The following is a 20,379-nucleotide window of genomic DNA, read 5'->3' as shown; positions in this document are numbered from 1 at the left end:
TTGGTCTTTTTTTTATGTTTATTTTTGAAAGAGATAGACACAGTACGAGCAGGGGAGTGGCAGAGAGAGAGGGAGACAAAGAATCCAAGGCAGGCTCCAGGATCTGAGCTGTCAGCACAGAGACCTACACAGGGCTCGAACCCATGAACGAGGAGATCATGACCTGAATGAAGTTGGATGCTTAACCAACTGAGCCACCCAGGTGCCTTCATATGATTTGTCTTAATGGGTACAGAAAAAAATCATTAGACAAAATCTAGCATGCATTCCTGATAAAAACTCAGCAAAGTAAATAGAACAGAACTTCCTCAGCCAGGTAAAGGGCATATACAAAAAACCTACAGGTGGCGTCATCATACTCGAAATGAATTTTCTCTAAGATCAAGAGCAAGACAAGCGCATCTGCTCTCACCACTCCTATTCAGTATTGTATTAGAGTTTTTTCCAGTTCAATAAGGCAAAATTAATAATAATAATAATAATAATAAGCAAAAAGCATTCATAAAAAAAAGTAAGAATATTTTGTATTTTTTATTTACTAACAGCATGAGCATCTACATAGAACAATGAATGGGATCTACAAAAAATCTATTAGATCTATTAAGTGAATTTAATAAGGTTTCAGGATAAAAGATTTATGCCAATATACCAGTAACAAACATTCATAAAATAATGCTAGTGTGTGTTTGTGTGTGTGTGTGCATGAGGAAGACAGAGAGAGAGAGAATTACTATTATATGAGAAAATTTAAAGAAGAACATCTTTCTTATAGGTATTAAATATTTAGGTCTAAATGTGATAACTGAAACAATAAAGCCAATACAATTAAACAGAAGAGAAAATATCTTCATAACTTTGGGGAAGGCATTCTCTTAAACAAATATACACACTCCAAAAAATAAAAAATAAAGAAAAAAACTGATATATTGACCAACCTCAAAATTAAGAACTTCTTTAAGACATTATTAAGAAAAAAAAATAGAGTGAATTAGGATATAAAAAAATTCAATGATCTCATCCAAGGACTTGTATCCAGAATATATGGAGAATTTCTACTTTAATAACAAAAAAAAAGAAGCACTTATAGGAAGAAAAAGGCCAAGGAACTTGAACAGATACCTCAGGAAAGAAGATATTTAAGCTATGTAAAGGTGTTTCACCTAATTAGTCATTAGGGAAATATGAAGAAAACCACAATGAGATGCCACCATACATCTATTAGTAGGGCTAAAATTAAATATTTTTAGGTATATTTTAGGTTGATGAGGATGTAGAGTAACTTTAACTCTGGCACTACTGGTCAAAGTGTGGATTGGTCCATATGTTCGAAAATATCTATTGAAGCTGGATACATGTATACACTAGATCCAGCAATTCCATCCCAAGATATAACACCAAGGAGAAATGTGTACACACACGTGTGATGAAAACTTTTGTTAGAATGTGAATTGAAGTGTGCCTGGGGGGCTTGGTAGGTTAAGCATTGGACTTCAGCTCAGGTCATAATCTCCCAGTGAATGAGTTTGAGCTCCGCGTTGAGATCTCTGTTAACAGCTTAGAGCCTGGGGCCTGCTTTGGGTTTGGTGTCTCCCTCTCTCTGCCCTTCCCCTGCTTGCACTCTGTCTCTTTCTCTCTCAAAAATAAATAAACATTAAAAAAATAATAATAATCTGCATTGAAGGAGTGACTGAGTCTTGATTTTGGCTCAGGTCATGATCTCCCCAGTTGTGAGTTCAAGCCCCACATTGGGCTCTGTGCTGACAGCGTGGAACCTGCTTGGGATTCTCTCTGTATCTCTGCTCCACCCCCACTTGCTCACTTTCTCTGAATAAATAAATAAATAAATAAATAAATAAATAAACAAACTTAAAAAAAAAAAGGATGTGCATTGAAGTACTATTTAATTACTGACAACTAACAACCACCAATAATACTGTGGGTAAGTAGGTTATGAAATACTCACATAGATGTAATGGAATGCCTTATATCAGTGGTTCTCAAACATTAGCATGACTCTAATTCACCTTGAGGTCTTATTAAAACTCATATTTCTAGACCTCATCCCTATAGTCTTTGATTCAGTAGGTCTGAATTGGGCCTGAGATTTGCTTCTCTAACATGTTTCTTTTGTTCAAGGTACCACATTTTGTGACATATGATATAGCAGGCTACATTAAAGAAAACAAAACAAAAACAAGATAACAAACATGATAAGAATTGAACACACAAATATGGTGTTAAATGAAATAAGTCAAATATTCAAGATTACATACTTTCTTATTACAGACAAAACAGGCAAACTAATTTATGGTGAAAACATTTAGGATAGTAGTTATCTTTGAATACAGGGATTGTTGCCCAGAATGTCAAGAAACAGAGTTTTTGGGTGTTAGTAATGTTCAATTTCTTGATTTGGATGCAGGTTTCATGGGTATGCTCACTTTGTAAAAATTCATCAAGCAGTATGCCTAGGATTTATGTACTTTTCTAAATGTTATACTTGAGGGGTGCCTGGGTGGTTCAGTTGGTTAGGCTTCTGACTTCAGCTCAGGTCATGATCTCACAGTCCGTGAGTTTGAGCCCCGTGTCAGGCTCTGTGCTGACAGCTCAGAGCCTGGAGCCTGCTTCAGATTCTGTGTCTCCCACTCTCCCTGCCCCTCCCCTGCTCATGCTCTGTCTCTCTCTGTCTCAAAAATAAATAAAAACATTAAACAAATTTTTTTTTAATGTTATACTTCAATTAAAATGGTTGTTTAAAAAAGGAAGCTTGGGGCGCCTGGGTGGCGCAGTCGGTTAAGCGTCCGACTTCAGCCAGGTCACGATCTCACGGTCCGTGAGTTCGAGCCCCGCATCAGGCTCTGGGCTGATGGCTCAGGGCCTGGAGCCTGTTTCAGATTCTATGTCTCCCTCTTTCTCTGCCCCTCCCCCGTTCATGCTCTGTCTCTCTCTGTCCCAAAAATAAATAAAAAACGTTGAAAAAAAAATTAAAAAAAAAAAAAAAGGAAGCTTAACTGAATCCACATCCATATATGTGTGTGTGTGTGTATGTATATATATATATACACATATATGTGTGTATATATATATAATTATAAATCCATATTTGTAAATTATAATTATATTGAATTCATGAATAAACAGTTATTGGGTTATTTAAATATTAAATAGTTGTTTATTTTCATATTAGATATTTATTTGAGTATTTTAAGTATTTATTTAAATACTTAAATATTAAATATTTAAAAGTAGATAGTGAGTGAAGGGATTTAGACAGAAAAACAGGCATTTTAGAGAATAGAAAACCTGAGAGAGTCTCAGTGCTTGGGCACTAAGTCTACGTCTATTTATCTATGGCACTGGTGTCCACTGGTGTTTTTTTCAATCTTTGGGGTATAGGGATCACATTATTATTTTTGCAATTATTTATCCAGAGGTTGCAATCGCCCATCGTAATTTCTGCATGATTAGTAAAAGAAATTTCAACACAAATAAGGATTTGTTTTCTTTAAAATTTGCTACCTTGCAGTTATTCTTCCAAAATGAAGAAGGGAGAAGTTGAACAGGTAGGTGTGTTTTCACTAATCGAGGAGACTGCTTTTTTTTCAAATCCTCCACACCTACAAGCACAAAAGTTAAACTATATTATAAATGTGGAATCATAAAGGTTAATGGCAATGTAATCTAAGATTTTGCAGACATTAACCCCACTCACTATATGGCTTGAAATGATTATATGGCTATATGGCTTCATATAAAATCTGCAATGAGATCAAAACTGATAAATTCTGGCTACTTATGTGTTTTATTTCACATGTATTACAGTCAATAACTGTCTGTAATATCCTCAGATACAGTACCTCGATGAGGTGGAAACAGCAACAGGTCCATGTCAAGATATCCAAATTTTCTTTCATTTATCTTTCTCTTTTTCTTATTTACAATATGGGGAAATTGAACTAGAAGATTTCAAATTCTTTTTCCAGCTTTCTTATATTCAAATTATAAGATCAAATTGAACCTTGAGGCTCATAACTAACACAATTTTAATAATGCATTACCATCCATTGTTCTGTTCTTGAATCTGTAAACATCAGCTAACAAGAAGTAGACATGATTTTATATTGGATCAAACACTGAATTTTCTGTATATAATGATTGTACAACATTTAAATGTTGAAGACTTCCACCTGTGCTATTAAGAAAAAAGTATTCTCATCAAAATCTCCTCTAACACAGATATTATCTTTGGGTGCAAGAGGAGTATAATATTGGTATAGCCGCATTCTTACTCTTCTATTATAGACACTTATGAGTCAACTGTCCAAGTTCTGTCTATATCGATTCTATCATGACTCCTTCAGACACCAAAAAACAATAGGGGGATTTATTGCTATGGGGAAAAGAAACATTAAGGGAAAATACCATTATCCAGTCCAGGAATTATCAATTCCATGAATGGCACTCGTTTGTATATTGCATTCTGTTTGCATTTCTCCACATCCCCATTATTATAGATCAAATCCAATATTTCACTGATCCAGGTTGTTCCTAAGGGGGAAGAAATGGAACAACTTTACACTTTTCTGTCCAAAACAGTATAAGAGAGTCAATAGAGGTAGAGGAAACAGAAAGGTGCTCTTCATTCCCATTCCCTTTCTCTCTTCTCCCTTTTATAGGAGAGACCACCATCTACTTGAACATATGCATATGTATTGTGTATATGTGTGTGTGATGTGTGAGAGAGAGTAAATATGACTAAAATAATTATAAAGTAAGTCATGAAAAGTAAGTAAAACATGGATAATGTAAAAGACAGGAGGTAAGTTATGTAGCAAACCCTCCTGAGTGGAATGGAGAGGGAAGTGGCCAATTTTGATTTGTACATTTCTTATTAATATCAAAAGATATTACTAGGCTTTGGGACTGAAGGATACTTGAGGTAAAAATGTTCAACATTTGGTGGAGGTGTGAAGAGAGGATACAAAGAGAACTTTGTGAATTGTGTCTGTGGTGACTAGTGTGCTACTCATAAATAGAAGACAATACATCCTCACTGAGCAGAGTAGATCAAGTCACTCAGATCTTTATGAGACTACAGATGGTCCCCTACTTATCATGGTTTGACTTATGATTTTTTTTTTGAGTTTATGATGGTGTGAAACTCAGAGGCATTCAGCAGAAACCCAACATTGAATTTAAAATTTTGATCTCCTGATCTAGGGGTCAGCAATATGATGCTCTCAGATATCTACAGATACTGGCCAGATGCTGGACAGTGCAGCTTCAGCTCCCATTCTGAATGGGGGTAAAAAACAGATTCCCTTACAACCAGTCTGTACCTAGGCAACCATTCCATTTTTCACTTCTGGTACAGTACTCAATAGATTACATGAGAAATTCAGCACTTTATTACAAAGTAGGTCTTGTGTTGGATGATTTTGTCCAGTTGCAGGCTTCGTAAGTGTTCTGAGTACATTTAATGTAGGCTAGGGTAAGCTATGATGTTTAGTGGTTTAGGGGTTTAAAATACAGTTTCAACTTATGATGCATTTATAGGAAGGTAAAATTATCACAAGTCTGTATGTAAGGATATTTAATCGTCTAAAGCATTCAAAGATCAGTTTCTTGAGGCTGTGTTAAAAAAGCAAATACGGAGCGACTGCACAGCTCAGTCAGTTAAGCGTTGGATTCTTGATTTTGGCTCAGGTCATGATCTCATGGTTCATGAGATCAAGCACTGGATCAGGCTCTGCATTGACAGCCTGGAGCCTTCTTGAGATTCTCCCTCTCTCTCTCTCTCTCTCTGTCCCTCCCCTGCTCACTCATGCACACACGCTCTCTCTTGAAATATAAATTTTTTTAGAAAGTAAATATAAGTTTGGAGAAAAATATCTTCTTAACTGTTCCCATCCCTTTCCTCTTTACCAAATGTGCAATAAATGATAGTCTTTAAATTGAATAATCATGGTTAGAAACTAAAAATTACATTAAATGATCTATGCACTGCATAGACATTGGAAGTTTGACCTGCACTGTAGCAGGATTCTCGGACAGAGAATTGTGACACCGAGGCATTTCTTTCCAGAAAGCAACTTTATTCGTGCCCGCATGGCTCAGTTCGGTTTGTACCCAAAGAACTGAGCCCCCAAATGCCACGTGGTGTAGTGTTTTGTATATTTTTTATTTCTTTGTCTCCCATATATGGTAACACACTAACATACAGTCTGATGACGTGATCTCATGCTACAAGGTTGTGAGCGATGTTGTCACCTATGTGTATAGTCAGGTTGTCTTCAGTTTTTGGTTTTTTTTTTCTTTCTCTCCTTAGGTAGGGAACCCTACCCCCCTTTGATGCTCAGATCCCTCTATTTTGGGTCAAAGAGAATCACCTTGGTTTAGAGGTTTATATTTCCATAACATCATTACATGAGTGGCCATCTTTTTTAAAATCGTGGCCTCAGTGAAACAGGAGACAGACTGTACAACAAGAGGAGTTAAGCAAGGTAGGAGTAAGCAACTTCCCAGAATTAGGAGGATAATTTTTATGAGAGTTTTGAATCCCTGGAAAGTTGAAAACCATCCTCCAAATAACTCCCTGGAATTTTAACTGTTCCGGGTCTGGATGGGGACATGAACCATCCTTCTCATTTGATTTGTGATCTCCTCTATGACTTTTTCCTCCTTATCTGTCTGTAGGCAGCAGTTGCTTAGGTCAAACTTTTTACAAACACCTCCCTCAGAAGCAAGCAGGTCCGGGCAATATTTTAAGTCCGAGCAATATTTGATAGATAACATTGCACATTTTGGTTTGCTGCTTGGCTAGTAAGTTAAGAGCTCTGGGAGTTTTACTGGTTATAATTTTTATAACTGCTTGTAGTCTGATTATGTGGTTTAGCATGTAAATGGGAGGGCAGTAGCCCCAGGACACATCCTCTCCCTAGTGGCACGGCCATAATAGTGGATTATATGCTCGGGAGGCCATTTATTATATTTTTAACCGCCTATTTGTAAGGCACACCACTTCATTTGAGTCGCCCTGTCCCCATACACTTTGACCCCCAAATGTTTCCCTCTGGCAAGTGGGAGCAGGAAGAAAGATGGATGAATAGTTTCCAGCACATATGACCATGCCCAGATTGAGGGAAGTACTATATATAGGCTGTCCTTCCACATATCTAGTATAGTCCACCTGTGGCCCACCATTTGATGGCTGCATGACATTGTCCCAGGTCTCTCAGAGATAAGAGAAGTTAGACAAGGGGTGGGGATCTGGCTCAAGGGGATCTGGGGCCCCCCCCACTATTGGGTTTTTCAGGCAGTTGAGTTATAAAAGCTTTGGCCTAGGCATGTGAAGTATTGACCAGAGATGACGATGAACTTTTTCCCCACTAAGCAAGACAGCTTTTTTTTACCAATAATTGAGCTTTTGAGGAGCCAAACCCCGACAGTAGGACTGGGGTATTTTGTTTTAGTCTAAGGTTTGTGGGGATCTACTTTTCTAGTCTCTTATGGCCATCGTTTTCCCATGTTGGTACCAACAAAGTATACTATCCACAAAAGGAAGGTGAGTGCTCACAGAAACCTCTCACCACATTTCCAGCCGGCCAGACCAGACTCCGCTGATCCTACAGCACAGAGTAGAGCAAAAATCACAATAATAGTGAGAAGGCATGACAGTGAATCAGAGTAAGGAAACAGATATAGAAAATAAGGACAGTCTTTTGTTCCACTGGACTGTCGATTCCTCAACCTTCTGCCATGTGTAGATTAGTTAGCTTCCAGAGTGACTAAAGCAGGGCTGCAGTCTCCCAGAGCCTCTAGAGTTGCAGATTGCTTCTTCCGTATGGTCAGCTTGCATGGCATTGATGGATCAGCTCCCAGGAGATGCTGGCTTCACTCTGCTGTAGTGAATGCAGAGACCCACTTTGGCCACCTTTACTAAAGTAGGGGTGGACAAAATGACAGTGAACGGGACCCTCCAGGGAGCTTTTAGGGGGTGGACAGTTTATTTCTTTATCTATATTGCATCTCCCGGTTTAAAGGGGCCAGTGTCTGTGGTCAGACTCACAGGTAATCGCTCCCTGACCCAGTGGAGTAAGGTGGTTAGGGTACAGCCAAGGGCTCGCATCTGTTGCCTTAGATTGGGTTAGGTTGTCTACCTCATTTAGATCCCTCCATATGCGCTGGATAATGGGGAGAGGGTGCCCATAAAGGATTTTATAAGGGGAAAACCCCATCTGGTTCTTCAGCCTCCCATTTGTAGCTGCAGTCTGCCTCCTGAACGTCCCTTATCTCTCCCTGCCTAATGTTAACCCTTTCCCTATTTATTTCTTCCCTGGAATAGGGCCTGTAACTGCTGTTAGAAAATAGGGATGATGACTGCTCTGGCTTCTTCAAGTTGATAAGGGATGGTGTAGGGGTTCAGCAGTTAGAGTCTACCCAAGGGTCAGTCGACTGGCCCACAGTATAGTTCTACAGGAAGGATGGCAGGCATGAGGTGGCATAAACATTAGCAGACATAAAGAGAAAAACACACCGTAGAGATCATACTGACCAACAAGATGGCATCTTAAGATAATGTCCCCAGTTCCAAAACCTGTCAAACAATGTAGGAGAGACCCTGACTTTGTAAACAATTTATGTCAGGGAATATCTTATAACCCAGGTGATGGAAAAGCAGGAGCAGTAAGTGATCAATGGTGGATCTATTTCCAAGAATTTGGTCCTAACTTAATCAAAATATGTTTTTAAAGCATCTAATGCTTGTGAAGTGTTATTTAGAGTTTTGCTGCATATAAGCGGACAGTTTGCTTTACTTTGAGGTGTAAAACTTTTCCAAGATCCAGAAGTTCTACTAGAGAAAGAGTCAAGGCCACCATTTACCATTATTAATTTACAAATGTTTAGGTAAGCCAAACCTGGGTATTATTTACAAAGCAAAATTTTTATTACTTTTTGTGCCTTTTTTCTCCTGCAGTGGAAGGCCTTTACCCAATTAGTAAAAATATCAACCCATACCAACAGATGTAGGAATTCCTTTGACCTTGGCAATGAGTGAAACCTAATTGTCAGTGTTTTCTGGATAGCCTCCAGTTCCTTGATTGCCTGGGAGAGCAAGTTTGTGGTTGAGAGGATTGTTTGTAAGACATACTTCACAGGCTGATACTACTTGGTAAACTGTCCTTTACAAATTTTTTCCAGTAAACATCCTTTGGGCCTTTTGATAAGTCCCTCCCTCACTGAAAGGCCTGGTGCTGTGTTTTAATGATCTTTTAGCTCTATGAGCTTCCCTGCTCTGTTTGTAACCATTCCAAGGGCTGGAGACAGTGTCTATGATTCAGACCCCATTTTATTTTCTTGGGAGAGTAGGTAGGGTTGAGTCTCCTTAATAATTGATATAGCAAACAACCTATTTTCCTGACCCCTGGTGTCTATAGCCTACAATATCCAGTAATTCCCCAAAACTCACATAACTGTTTATGTGTTCTGGAGTTAGTACACTATAGTCTGCAGTTTAGTTATAATGTTTCTTCCAAGCAAGGGAGTAAGGTTCTCTGGTATTATCAAGAAAGAATGAAAAAAAAAATTAGTTTTCCCCATATGTATCCCAGAGGCTGAGAGAAAATTTTAGTTATGTTTTCTGGAGATGCCTCTAATCATCATGGTGCATTTGGATAGTGGGCCTGGAGTAGAAAGGAGGACAGAAGAGGTAGCTTTGGTGTCAAGAAGGAAATCGACTAGTTTTCCTTCTATATTCAGAGTTACCCAATGTTCTGGGTTTCTGATAGACGGTTGGTTTAGGGGAGCCACCATGAAGAGCCCCAGGCCCCATCAGTCCCTTCCAGGGACATTGGTTATGTGAGCCCTCATAGATAGAGGTCCCCGAGAGCATTCAGATCTCCAGTGATTGTCCCACATAAGGGGCATGGCTTATGGGGTTTTTGTTTTGATTGTCCTCTCTGAGGACATTCTCATTTTTAGTGCTCTGAACAGCCATATACATGGCACTTGGTGCCAGGACCTCGGGAAGTTCGGTCTGACATAGTGTGTAAGGCCACAACTAAGGCCTGGGATTGGTGTTTTCTGTTCTGTTTTGTTTTGTTTTAAGCCTCCTTTTCTGCTTTTTTTATTCTCCTCTTGATCTTGGTTGTAATATACCCAATTGGCAGCTCATAAGAGCTCCTCCAGGGTGCCTTCCTGATCAACAGTCAGTTTCTGCAGTTTTCTCCAAATATCTGGGGCCAATCTAGTGACAAATTTGTCTTTTAGAAACGTCTCAGTCTCAGCGGTGTTAGAGCCTCCCTTAACCTTTCCAGGAAGGCCACCAGGGTTTTATCTTGTGTCTGTAAGATAGTGGCTAATTTATCATAATTTCAAGGTTTAACCTTAGACCTCCTGACCATACACACAAAAAAAATTTTTTTAAGATTTTTTCTTCACAAACCTTTTACAACTGTCCTTTGCTTTTAGATTTTGACCTAAGCCCTTTTCTTTCCAAACAACCAGTCTCATTTAACAAAATTACTTTCTTTTACCTTTAACAAAAAATGTATTTTTATTCCTTATATATTTTTATACATCTATTCTTTTACATACAGAGTTGTCTTCCTTATTTTCATCAGTCTTAACTACATTTAGCAGAATTTTAACTCTTAGAAACCTTAGTCACCAGTGAAAACTAAGTAGTAACCAGTAATGCAGGCTGCCCCCCAGATGGTACAGAAGCAGGAGGGGGATGTGGTGGGAAGGCAGAAGGGGTGAGGAGCTAGCAGAAAGCAGAAAAAGAAAATTCCTAGATTTAAATTTTGTCAGCTCAGACACGGGGGCAGCCTCCAGGTTTCTTTTGTTTTCCACCAGTGGAATAAGGCAGTCAATGTCAGTACAGAGAAGACAGGGAATTTCCCCAAAACAAAGGAGTTTTGGCAGCTGCCTGGGAATATTTCTTAAAGTCCCCATTCTAAGTAGAATAACCAGAGACTGTTGGCTCTAATTATCATAGTCATTGACCCAGGAAACGAAGGAGACACAAGTCCCCATACATAGTCACATGGTGACTCCAACCTGCTGCCCAGCGCCCAAAGCCTTAGAGTTGGAGCTTCATTCCTCCTCCATTGCAAAACTACTAGGGCAAGTCTGGGAGGTGATCAGGCTCCCCTTCTGCCTCGTAGGGGCAGGTCTGCCAAAATGAACCCCAGGTTCTTACCAGTCTGATGGGTGGAGTTCCCCCAACTGGTTCCTGGACCTCACGGGTTCGGTTGTGCTCACACAGGGTCCTCGCCCCGGAGCGCCGGGACAGGTTAATCTCCTGTGGATCGAGGTGCGCGCCGATGCCAGGGGAGCTCACCTCTCCTGGCGCTCCAAGATTAGCATCCTGGGCAGCAAGGGAGGTGGAAATGCACCGTCTCCGAATCCCAGATGAGACCCCCCAAGAAATGTAGCAGGGTTCTCGCACAGAGAGTCTTGACGCTGAGGCTTTTCTTTCCAGGAAGGAACTTTGTTACTGCCTGAATGGCTCAGTTGGGTTCATACCCGAAGAACAGCCCCCAAACGCCACGTGGTGTAGTTTTTGTATATTTTTTACTTCTTTGTCTGCCATATATGGTAACACACTAACATGCAGTCTGATTAAGTGGTCTCATGTTACAAGGTCGGGAAGGATTCTTGTCATGTACTCCTATAGCCAGGTTGCCTTCAGGTTTTTTTGTTTTGTTTTTTCTTTCCTTAGGGAGGGGACCCTACCACAGCACAAGGATGCACCTTTGGGTTGGTTCCATAATTGAGAGTACTTTCGGCCTCCTTTTTAGTTCTTTCTTATAGACAGTTCTTTCTGCTTCTTGTCCCTGAATCATGAGTATGAGACTATCTCTCTCATCCATCTAACACAGACAATTACAGTGTTAAGAAAAATGTGAGTCAAATTAATACTATCCTTGAAAATTTTGTTGCCTGATCTGGGTTAGGCTTAAGCAAAGATTCATGGGGACGAAGAGACCTAAATTCCAAAATATAACACATTTTATTTCCTGTCAATGGATGATTCAAACTGTGGCCATTGAGATCTGACGGAAAGTACCATTTTTGCTATGCTTAAAATTGGAAATACTTATTTTCCATAATTTTTTTTTAAAGCACATGATTTGCCTCATATAAGGAATAAGTTAGCTTGGCTTCTCAAAATTTACAGGGAACTGATATATTAATAACATTAAGACACATTTTCAACAGCTTGTAAAGGGAAAAAAAATCAAAGACAAAACGTGACCACAGAGTATTCAATTACTTTACATGTAGCCAGCTAGCCACCTAGCTTTCACTACGTCAAAAGAAATCCAGCTTCAAAAAGCACTTTCACAAATGAAGCACTGTATAATGGTGCCTTCCAAAGATCATCCGAATGGTTTTCTGCTTGTGAATATATTTTTTTAAATAGCAAAAACAAAAGATCATGTACATTTTTAGTAATTGCCCCACCTTTTCTAAACTTGTGCCTCAACCAGGAAATGCAAAGTAGTTTTCGTTCCAAACAATTTGGGTCTGCTAAATTGCTTAGAGAGCAATGTAAGTAGTAAGAAGAAAGAAAAAACTAGCTTTTGCCAAAATAGGCTTGTTTTCTATTCCTACAAAGGTCTGTATTGTACATTTGTTTGTTTTCTGATAAGAGCTCTTTGTTCTCATGCAGTGTTTATAATTTTGGCATTAGAATCTCCAAAAACTCAGGTGTTTCCTCCCAGGCTTTTTTACATAGCCCTATGAAGTAATTTCAACATTTATAAAATAAAAAGAGAATTAGTAGTCAATGTAATTATTAAAACCTTCTCTCTCTCAATTCCTTTCAGAAATGAAGCAGAAAGGGTTGCCAGGGTAGCTCAGTCAGTTAAGCAACCAACTCTTGATTTGGGCTTAGGTCATGATCTCACAGTTTGTGGGTTCAAGCCCTGTGTCAGACTCTGTGCTGACATCAGCAAAGAGCCTGCTTGGGATTCTCTCTCTGCTCCTCCCTCACAAAAAAATAAATAGATAAAGTTATAAAAAAAGAAAGAAATGGAGCAGAAATATAAAGGAAAGTTGACATTAGAGAATTTAGCAATTGGAACACTTGATTGATTATGGGCTCAAGTAAATTAAGTGGATAAAAGGCAATAAAAACTCATTCTCTGATATTTCTCTGTATATCTATCACTGGATGAATTGGAAGACTGTCATAAAAATATCTGGAGAAATAAAAATTAGTGATTCTTATTGAGTCATCTTAAGTTATTTTTTCTGAGATCAGAGAAGGTCAGCAGCTTTTAACACTGAGGTCAGCAGCTGTTTAACATTATAGCAAAACATTTCTAAATGTGTTTAAAATAATAATAAAGTGTTTAAAGTAATAAAATATTTTACCAAATATGTTTAAAATACTACAATGAATAATGTAAACATTAAAATGCATAGAAGGAATATAAATATGTAAATAATCTAATGTACCTAAATCATTTTAGATATGCAGTTTTCATCATTTTTGTTTGGATTTAAAAAGGAAAATAAGACAATGGCATTAATTTTCCCTCAGATTAGCCCCTACTCAGTGGCAGATCTTTTAGAATCGAAAGTGAGTTTTATCTGATTTCAGACAAAACTGTCCCAGCAACTGCTGCTGTGTTCCCTTCACTAGTGATGAGATCAGTGGGCTTACACATACAGATCGATAACCAATCAGCGAGTACAAACAACTAAAAAGATCTTACCGGATTTGGGGTAGGTTGAGATCAGAAGGTCATCTGGTCGGGCCTCAAATGACTCCACCTGGGACCACTCCTCAGCAATACTCCAGAAGAGGGGGACACCCTGAACATCCACTAACTCCCTCCTGAAGATATCCAGCTTCTTGTCCATTTTTCAGAAACTAGATTTTAAACAAAAAGGAATATGTTAAGAAGTATTTGTTTTAATAGCGGTAATCAAAGTAAAATAAATTGATATTTTATTAAATTAGTATTTCATTACTATAGATGCAGCAGCTTTAGATCACATTACTGTACCTTATGAACCAGTGGAGGAAAAAAGTATTATAAAAACTCATAGGTCTTACACTATTGATTTCATATGTGCTGTTTATACATTAAATACCATCAACATGTTCATTGGACAATTGAGGCCGAGATTTGTGGGATAGATAGTAAAAGTACTGGGCTTTGGAGTAAAGGGAGAGTAACCACACCAACCACGAGACTCTGACCTGAACTGAAATCAAGAGTCCAATGCTTAATTGACTGAGCCACCCAGGCTGTAAACTAGAAACTGGAGAGTGGCCTTAGGTAGTACTTCCCTCCTTTAAATTACTAGATGAGACTGGCAAATGATTCCATCTAAATTGTATTTAACAGGCCACAAGAATGAAAGTATGTATAGAGGGAGGGGGGGAAGAAGAAGGGAATGACAACAAAAGACTGGGTGAAAGAAACAAGCTTGGGGTAGGTGTAGCACTGGAGATACATTGCTCCAATGCACTTTGTAACACCAGTGACATCATGTATAGTTTTATATTCTCAGCATGGTTCTAATAAAGGTACTTTTATCTCTCTTTAGCTATCATATAAAAGTGGAAGAGCTTGAAATATATCCTAAGCACTACTCTGAAACATATTGTTGTTTTCCCAATTTAGCATGAGCCTAAGGGGTTATTTTTCTTTGTTTAAAGTGCTAGAAAAACAGAGACTATGTAACAAGCGTGGGTTTATCAGGCTTCCTGAGCCCTCGGGCAGCTGTTGAACTTCTCTTCAAGAATTAAAATCAGAAGTCTCCAGACCCGGAGTCAAAGGATATAATTTAACCTGTTCCTTTTCTTACGTGCAATTTCTTATCTTTTTTTCCTTTTCAAATCCTCCTCACTCCACCCCTACCCTGCCTCATGCAAATACTTTTTATTTTAAAAGATTATAAAGTTATAGTATACAAAGTCAATATGTAAAGCACTTTTGTGTTTCTATATGCTAACAAACTATCAAAAACAAATTAAGAAGACAATCCGTTTATAATTGCATCAAAAATAATAAAATATCTAGGAATAAATTTGACCGAAAAGTAAAAGAACTGTACACTGAAAACTATTAGACATTAATGAAATAAATTTAAGAAGACACAAATAAATGGAAAGATATTTTGTGTTCATGGATTGTAAAAGTTAATATTGTTAAAATGTCCATACTACCCAGAGTAATCCCAGCTATGTTCTCCACTCCGTCAGTGTAACAAAGGACAAAATGTACAAGTTCTTGCATGGCTAGCTACCAGGTTTTTGTTTGATTTCTAGAACAAGGTGTTATTATTTTGTTACTTGTTTTATTTTGATTTTCACTACCCTTGTACATACTAACATAAAGGACAATGTTGTGAGAGCAAAATTAATTAATTAATTCAAAAGTATCGATTGGATATTATTGTTTAATATCTGGGACACACTGCACTGGAGAATCTAACTACTATAAAAACTTTCAGCTATCTTCATGGTGCTTCGAAGAGAGTGGGAAAGAAAGATACTGATCAAACAATCATACCAATAAATTGAAATTTTCGTTGATGGTAAGTGCTATGAAGCAGAGATATATTCCATGAATAGAGGGAAACTGACAGAATCAAGCTGCTTACAAATGTTTCCCCTGAGAAAGGAGCAAGCGTTAATTTTGAGAAGAAAACTTTCCAACCAGGAAAGAGCACATCGTGCAAAGACCCTAAAATGGGAGAGAGAAGGCTAGAGTGTTAATGAGGTTGGAGTGTGTAAATACTTTGCCAAATTATGTTGTAAGAAACTAGAGACTTCAGGATTTTTTCTGGGTGATTAAATGTGTCTGGGATATAACTGCGTTTCTGTCTGTTCTCCACCAGAATAGGAGAATTCACTGACCCGCCATTATGCACAGAGTTAACAATAGTTCTGACCTAGTTTGAAAGGATGGTAATGTGTTAGTGGTTCTGAGATGTTCCTGAGCATCATGGGGGAGGAATATATATTTAAATATTATTATTATTATTTTAAATGCTTATCTTTGAGAGAAAGAAAGAGAGTGAGAGCTGGGGAGGGGGACAGAGGATCCAAAGTGGGCTCTGTGTTAAGAGTAAGTAAACATTATTTTTTTAATTATTATTTTGCTTTTACCAAAAGTCTTAGGATTTATAAATACCCTAAAGTTCCAATACAATAGATAGTATTAAGTTGTACTTGTGTTGCTACACCTCAAAAGTAAATTTATGACAGCACTGGGTTATGATTTGATGGTATTGGTACTACTATATTTCCTGTCATTATTTGCAAATTTTTGTGGATATCTGCCTGTGAAAAGAAAGAATAAGAAATGTAAAGTTTTAAAAGTTCATAGTTAGTCATTGTCCACCCTCCTCTGTTGCTAAGTAACAAATTCTGATTTTTAAAAAAATAGTATTTGCTGGGAAGTACTGGGTACCTTTGGTACTATTTATAGTCAAGGGCCAGGGCAGAGAAAATGCTATGTGTTCACAATACCTTTACCTCTTTCCAAGCACAGAGAGTATTTTTTAGTCTCCCTTGAAGTTAGATTGGGAAGATGTGACTAAGTTTTGGTTACTGGGCTGTGGGTGACATAAAACTTTTCCTTGACCCTCCAGACCTTTCTTCCATGGCCAGGGAGTCTTTCTAGTCTGTGTGTTCAGATGCCTAGTCCTGCCATGATTGAGGTGATCTTCCCACCTTTCTTTAGACCATGACAGGAAAAAATAATTCTTCATTATGTTAAGCCATTGATATTTTAGTGTTGTGGGTTTTTGTTTTGTTTTGTTTTGTTTTGTTTTGTTTTGCTATGGTTGTTGTTGTTTTCCTATAGTATTGTAGCATGATTCTCGTACAGAGAGTCATGACACCCAGGGTTTTCTTTCCAGGAAGCAACTTTATTCCTGCTGGCACCACTCATTTGGGTTCCATACCCTAAGAACTGAGCCCAGAATGCTAGGTGGCTTAGTTTTTTGTGTATTTTTTACTTTTTTGCCTCCCACATATGGTAACACACAAACTTGTATTCTGATTAAGTGATCTCATGTTACAAGGTCACGAGGGATGTTGTCAGGTAACAAGGTTGCCTTGAGGATTTTTTTTTTCCTTTCCTTAGGGAGGGGACCCTACCACAGTCCCCCCTTTGGTGCTCAGACCCCTCTATTTAGGGTCAAAGGGCATCATCTTGGTTTAGAGGTTTATATACACTGTCCTCCCACATATCTAGTATAGTCCACCTGGGGCCTGCCATTTGATAGCTGTGTTGACATTGTCCCAGGTCTCTCAGAGATGAGAGAAGTTAGACAAAGGTTGGGGAATCTGGCTCAAGGTGATCTGGGATCTCCCACCATTGGGTTTTTCAGGCAGTTGACTTATAAAAACTTTGGCTTAGGCATGTTAAGTATTAAACAGAGAGATGAACTTTTTCCCCACTAGGCAAGACAGTTTTTTTTTCCCCAATAATTGAGCTTTTGAGAAGCCAAACCCCGACAGTAAGACTAGGGTATTTTGTTTTACTCTAAGGTTTGTGGGGATCTACTTTTCTAGTCTCTTATGGCTATTATTTTCCCATGTTGGTCCAACCAACAAAGTATCCTATCCACAAAAGGAAGGTGAGTGTTCACGGAAATCTCTCATCACATTTTTAGCCAGGCCGGGTCGGCCTCTGCTGATACTAAGGCAAAGAACAGAGCAAGAATCATAATAAAGAAACTAGGTGTGACACTGCATCACAGTAAGGAAACACAGAAAATAAGGGCAGTCTTTTGTTCCACTGGACTGTCGATTCCTCAACCCTCTGCCATGTGTAGATTAGTTAGCTTCCAGAGTGACTAAAGCAGGGCTGCAGTCTCCCGGAGCCTCTGGAGTTGCAGATTGCTTCTTCCGTATGGTCAGCTTGCATGGCATTGATGGATCAGGAATGCACTCCCAGTTTCGAGATGCTGGCTTCACTCTGCTGTAGTGAATGCAGAGACCGACTTTGCCTACCTTACTGCAGTAGGGGTGGACAAAATGACAGTGAACGGGACCCTCCAGGGAGCTTTTAGGGGGTGGACAGTTTATTTCTTTATCTATATTGCATCTCCCGGTTTAAAGGGGCCAGTGTCTGTGGTCAGACTCACAGGTAATCGCTCCCTGACCCAGTGGAGTAAGGTGGTTAGGGTACAGCCAAGGGCTCGCATCTGTTGCCTTAGATTGGGTTAGGTTGTCTACCTCATTTAGATCCCTCCATATGCGCTGGATAATGGGGAGAGGGTGCCCATAAAGGATTTTATAAGGGGAAAACCCCATCTGGTTCTTCAGCCTCCCATTTGTAGCTGCAGTCTGCCTCCTGAACGTCCCTTATCTCTCCCTGCCTAATGTTAACCCTTTCCCTATTTATTTCTTCCCTGGAATAGGGCCTGTAACTGCTGTTAGAAAATAGGGATGATGACTGCTCTGGCTTCTTCAAGTTGATAAGGGATGGTGTAGGGGTTCAGCAGTTAGAGTCTACCCAAGGGTCAGTCGACTGGCCCACAGTATAGTTCTACAGGAAGGATGGCAGGCATGAGGTGGCATAAACATTAGCAGACATAAAGAGAAAAACACACCGTAGAGATCATACTGACCAACAAGATGGCATCTTAAGATAATGTCCCCAGTTCCAAAACCTGTCAAACAATGTAGGAGAGACCCTGACTTTGTAAACAATTTATGTCAGGGAATCAATCTCATAACCCAGGTGATGGAGAAGTGGTGGCAGTAAGTAATCAATGGTGGCTCTATTTCTAAGAGTTTGGCCCTAACTTAATTAAAAAAAATTTAAGGCATCTAATGCTTATCAGGTGTTATTAATAGTTTTGCTGAGTATAAGCAGACAGTCTGCTTTATTTTGATGTGTAAAACTTCTTTAAGAGCCAGGAGTTCTACTAGAGAAAGAGTCAAGGCAGCCATTTACCATTATTAATTTGTAAATTTTTAGATAAGCTAAACCTGGGTATTATTTTATAAAGCAGAATTTTTATTACTTTATGTGCCTTTTCTGTCTTGTAGGGGAAGGTCTTTACCCAGTGAGTAAAAGCATTAACCCGCACAAACAGATGTTGGGATTTTTTTTTTTTTTTTGACTTTGGCAGATGAGTGAAACCTAATTGTTAGTCTTTACTGGATAGTCTCCAGTTCCTTGATTTTCTGGGAAAGCAAGTTTGTGGTTGAGAGGATTGTTTTTAAGACATACTTTACAGCCTGATAGTACTTGCAGAACTGTCCTTGACAATTTTTCTTTTCGTAAACATTCTTTGGGCCATTTGATAAGTTTTGTCCCTCCCGAAATGAAAGTCCTGATGCTGTATTTTAATAATCTTTCAGCTCTGTGAGCTTGGTAATAGTAATTGCCCTGCTCTGTTTGTAACCATTCCAAGGGCTGGAGACAGTGTCTGGAAGTCAGACCCCAGTTTACTTTTGTGGGGGAGACTAGTAGGATTGAGTCCCCTTTAATAATTGATATAGCAGGAAACTATTTTTTTGAACCCTGGGATCTACAGCCTACAATATCCAGTAATTTTCAAAAACTCACGTAATTGTTTATCTGTCCTGGAGTTAGTAGCACATAGTCTCTGATTTAGTTATAATGTTCCTTTCTAGGAAGGGAGTGAGGCTCTCTGGCATTATCAGTAAAAAATGAGAAAAAATTAGGTTTCCCCATATACATCCCAGGGGCTGAGAGAAAAATTTGGTTAGAAATTTTTCAAAGATGCCTCTAATTATCATGCTGCCTTTGGATAGCTGGCCTGGAGTGGAAAGGAGGACAGAAGAGGTAGCTTTGGTGTCAAGAAGGAAATCAATTTTCCTTCTATATTCAGAGTTACCCAATGTTCTGGGTTTCTGATAGACAATTGGTTTAGGGGAGCCACCGTGAAGAGCTCCAGGACCTGGTTAGTTCATTCCAGGGACATTGGTTATCTGAGCTCATTGATAGAGGTCCCTGAGGGCACTCAGATCTCCAGTGATTGTTTCCATACAAGGGGCATGGCTTATGGGGTTTTCATTTTCGTTGTCCCCTCTGAGGATGTTCCCATTTTAGTGTTCTGAAAGGCCATATAAATGGCACTTGGTGCCAGGACCTCGGGAAGTTCGGTCTGACATAGTATGTAAGGCCACAACTAAGGCTTCATATTTCTTTTCTTTTCTTTCTTTTTTTTTTTAAAGCTTCCTTTTCTGTTTTGTTTGTAATATGCCCAATTGGCAGCTCGTAAGAGCTCCTTCAGGGTCCCTTCAAGGCCAACAGCTAATTTTTGCATTTTCTCTGAATACCTAGGGCTGATTGAGTGACAAATTTATCCTTTAAAATCATCTCAGCCTTAGAGGTGTCGGGGGGATTCCCGTATATTTAATGA

At 38.9% G+C, this 20,379-nt stretch overlaps 1 protein-coding gene across 4 annotated transcripts in view; it reads right to left on the bottom strand.

Annotated features, from left to right (window-relative positions):
• Positions 1-20,379, bottom strand: part of LOC106977024 (sulfotransferase 1 family member D1-like) — a 44,991-nt gene that overhangs the window by 9,500 nt on the left and 15,112 nt on the right. For 3 of the 4 annotated variants that reach the window (XM_053217275.1, XM_053217273.1, XM_053217272.1), the window contains exons 2-4: positions 13,731-13,888; positions 4,423-4,548; positions 3,520-3,617 (exon numbers count right to left, since the gene is read on the bottom strand). In XM_053217275.1, coding sequence (XP_053073250.1) covers positions 3,520-3,617; positions 4,423-4,548; positions 13,731-13,878 — 372 coding nt within the window. In that variant the 5' untranslated portion in view covers positions 13,879-13,888. Of the gene's footprint in view, positions 1-3,519; positions 3,618-4,422; positions 4,549-13,730; positions 13,889-13,989; positions 14,143-20,379 lie in introns of those variants that run through there. The other variant, XM_053217274.1, reaches the window with a different exon arrangement.

Source organism: Acinonyx jubatus, chromosome B1 (assembly GCF_027475565.1).
Source record: "Acinonyx jubatus isolate Ajub_Pintada_27869175 chromosome B1, VMU_Ajub_asm_v1.0, whole genome shotgun sequence".
NCBI classification, from domain to species: domain Eukaryota; kingdom Metazoa; phylum Chordata; class Mammalia; order Carnivora; family Felidae; genus Acinonyx; species Acinonyx jubatus.
This window is presented reverse-complemented; position numbering and strand designations above follow the sequence as displayed.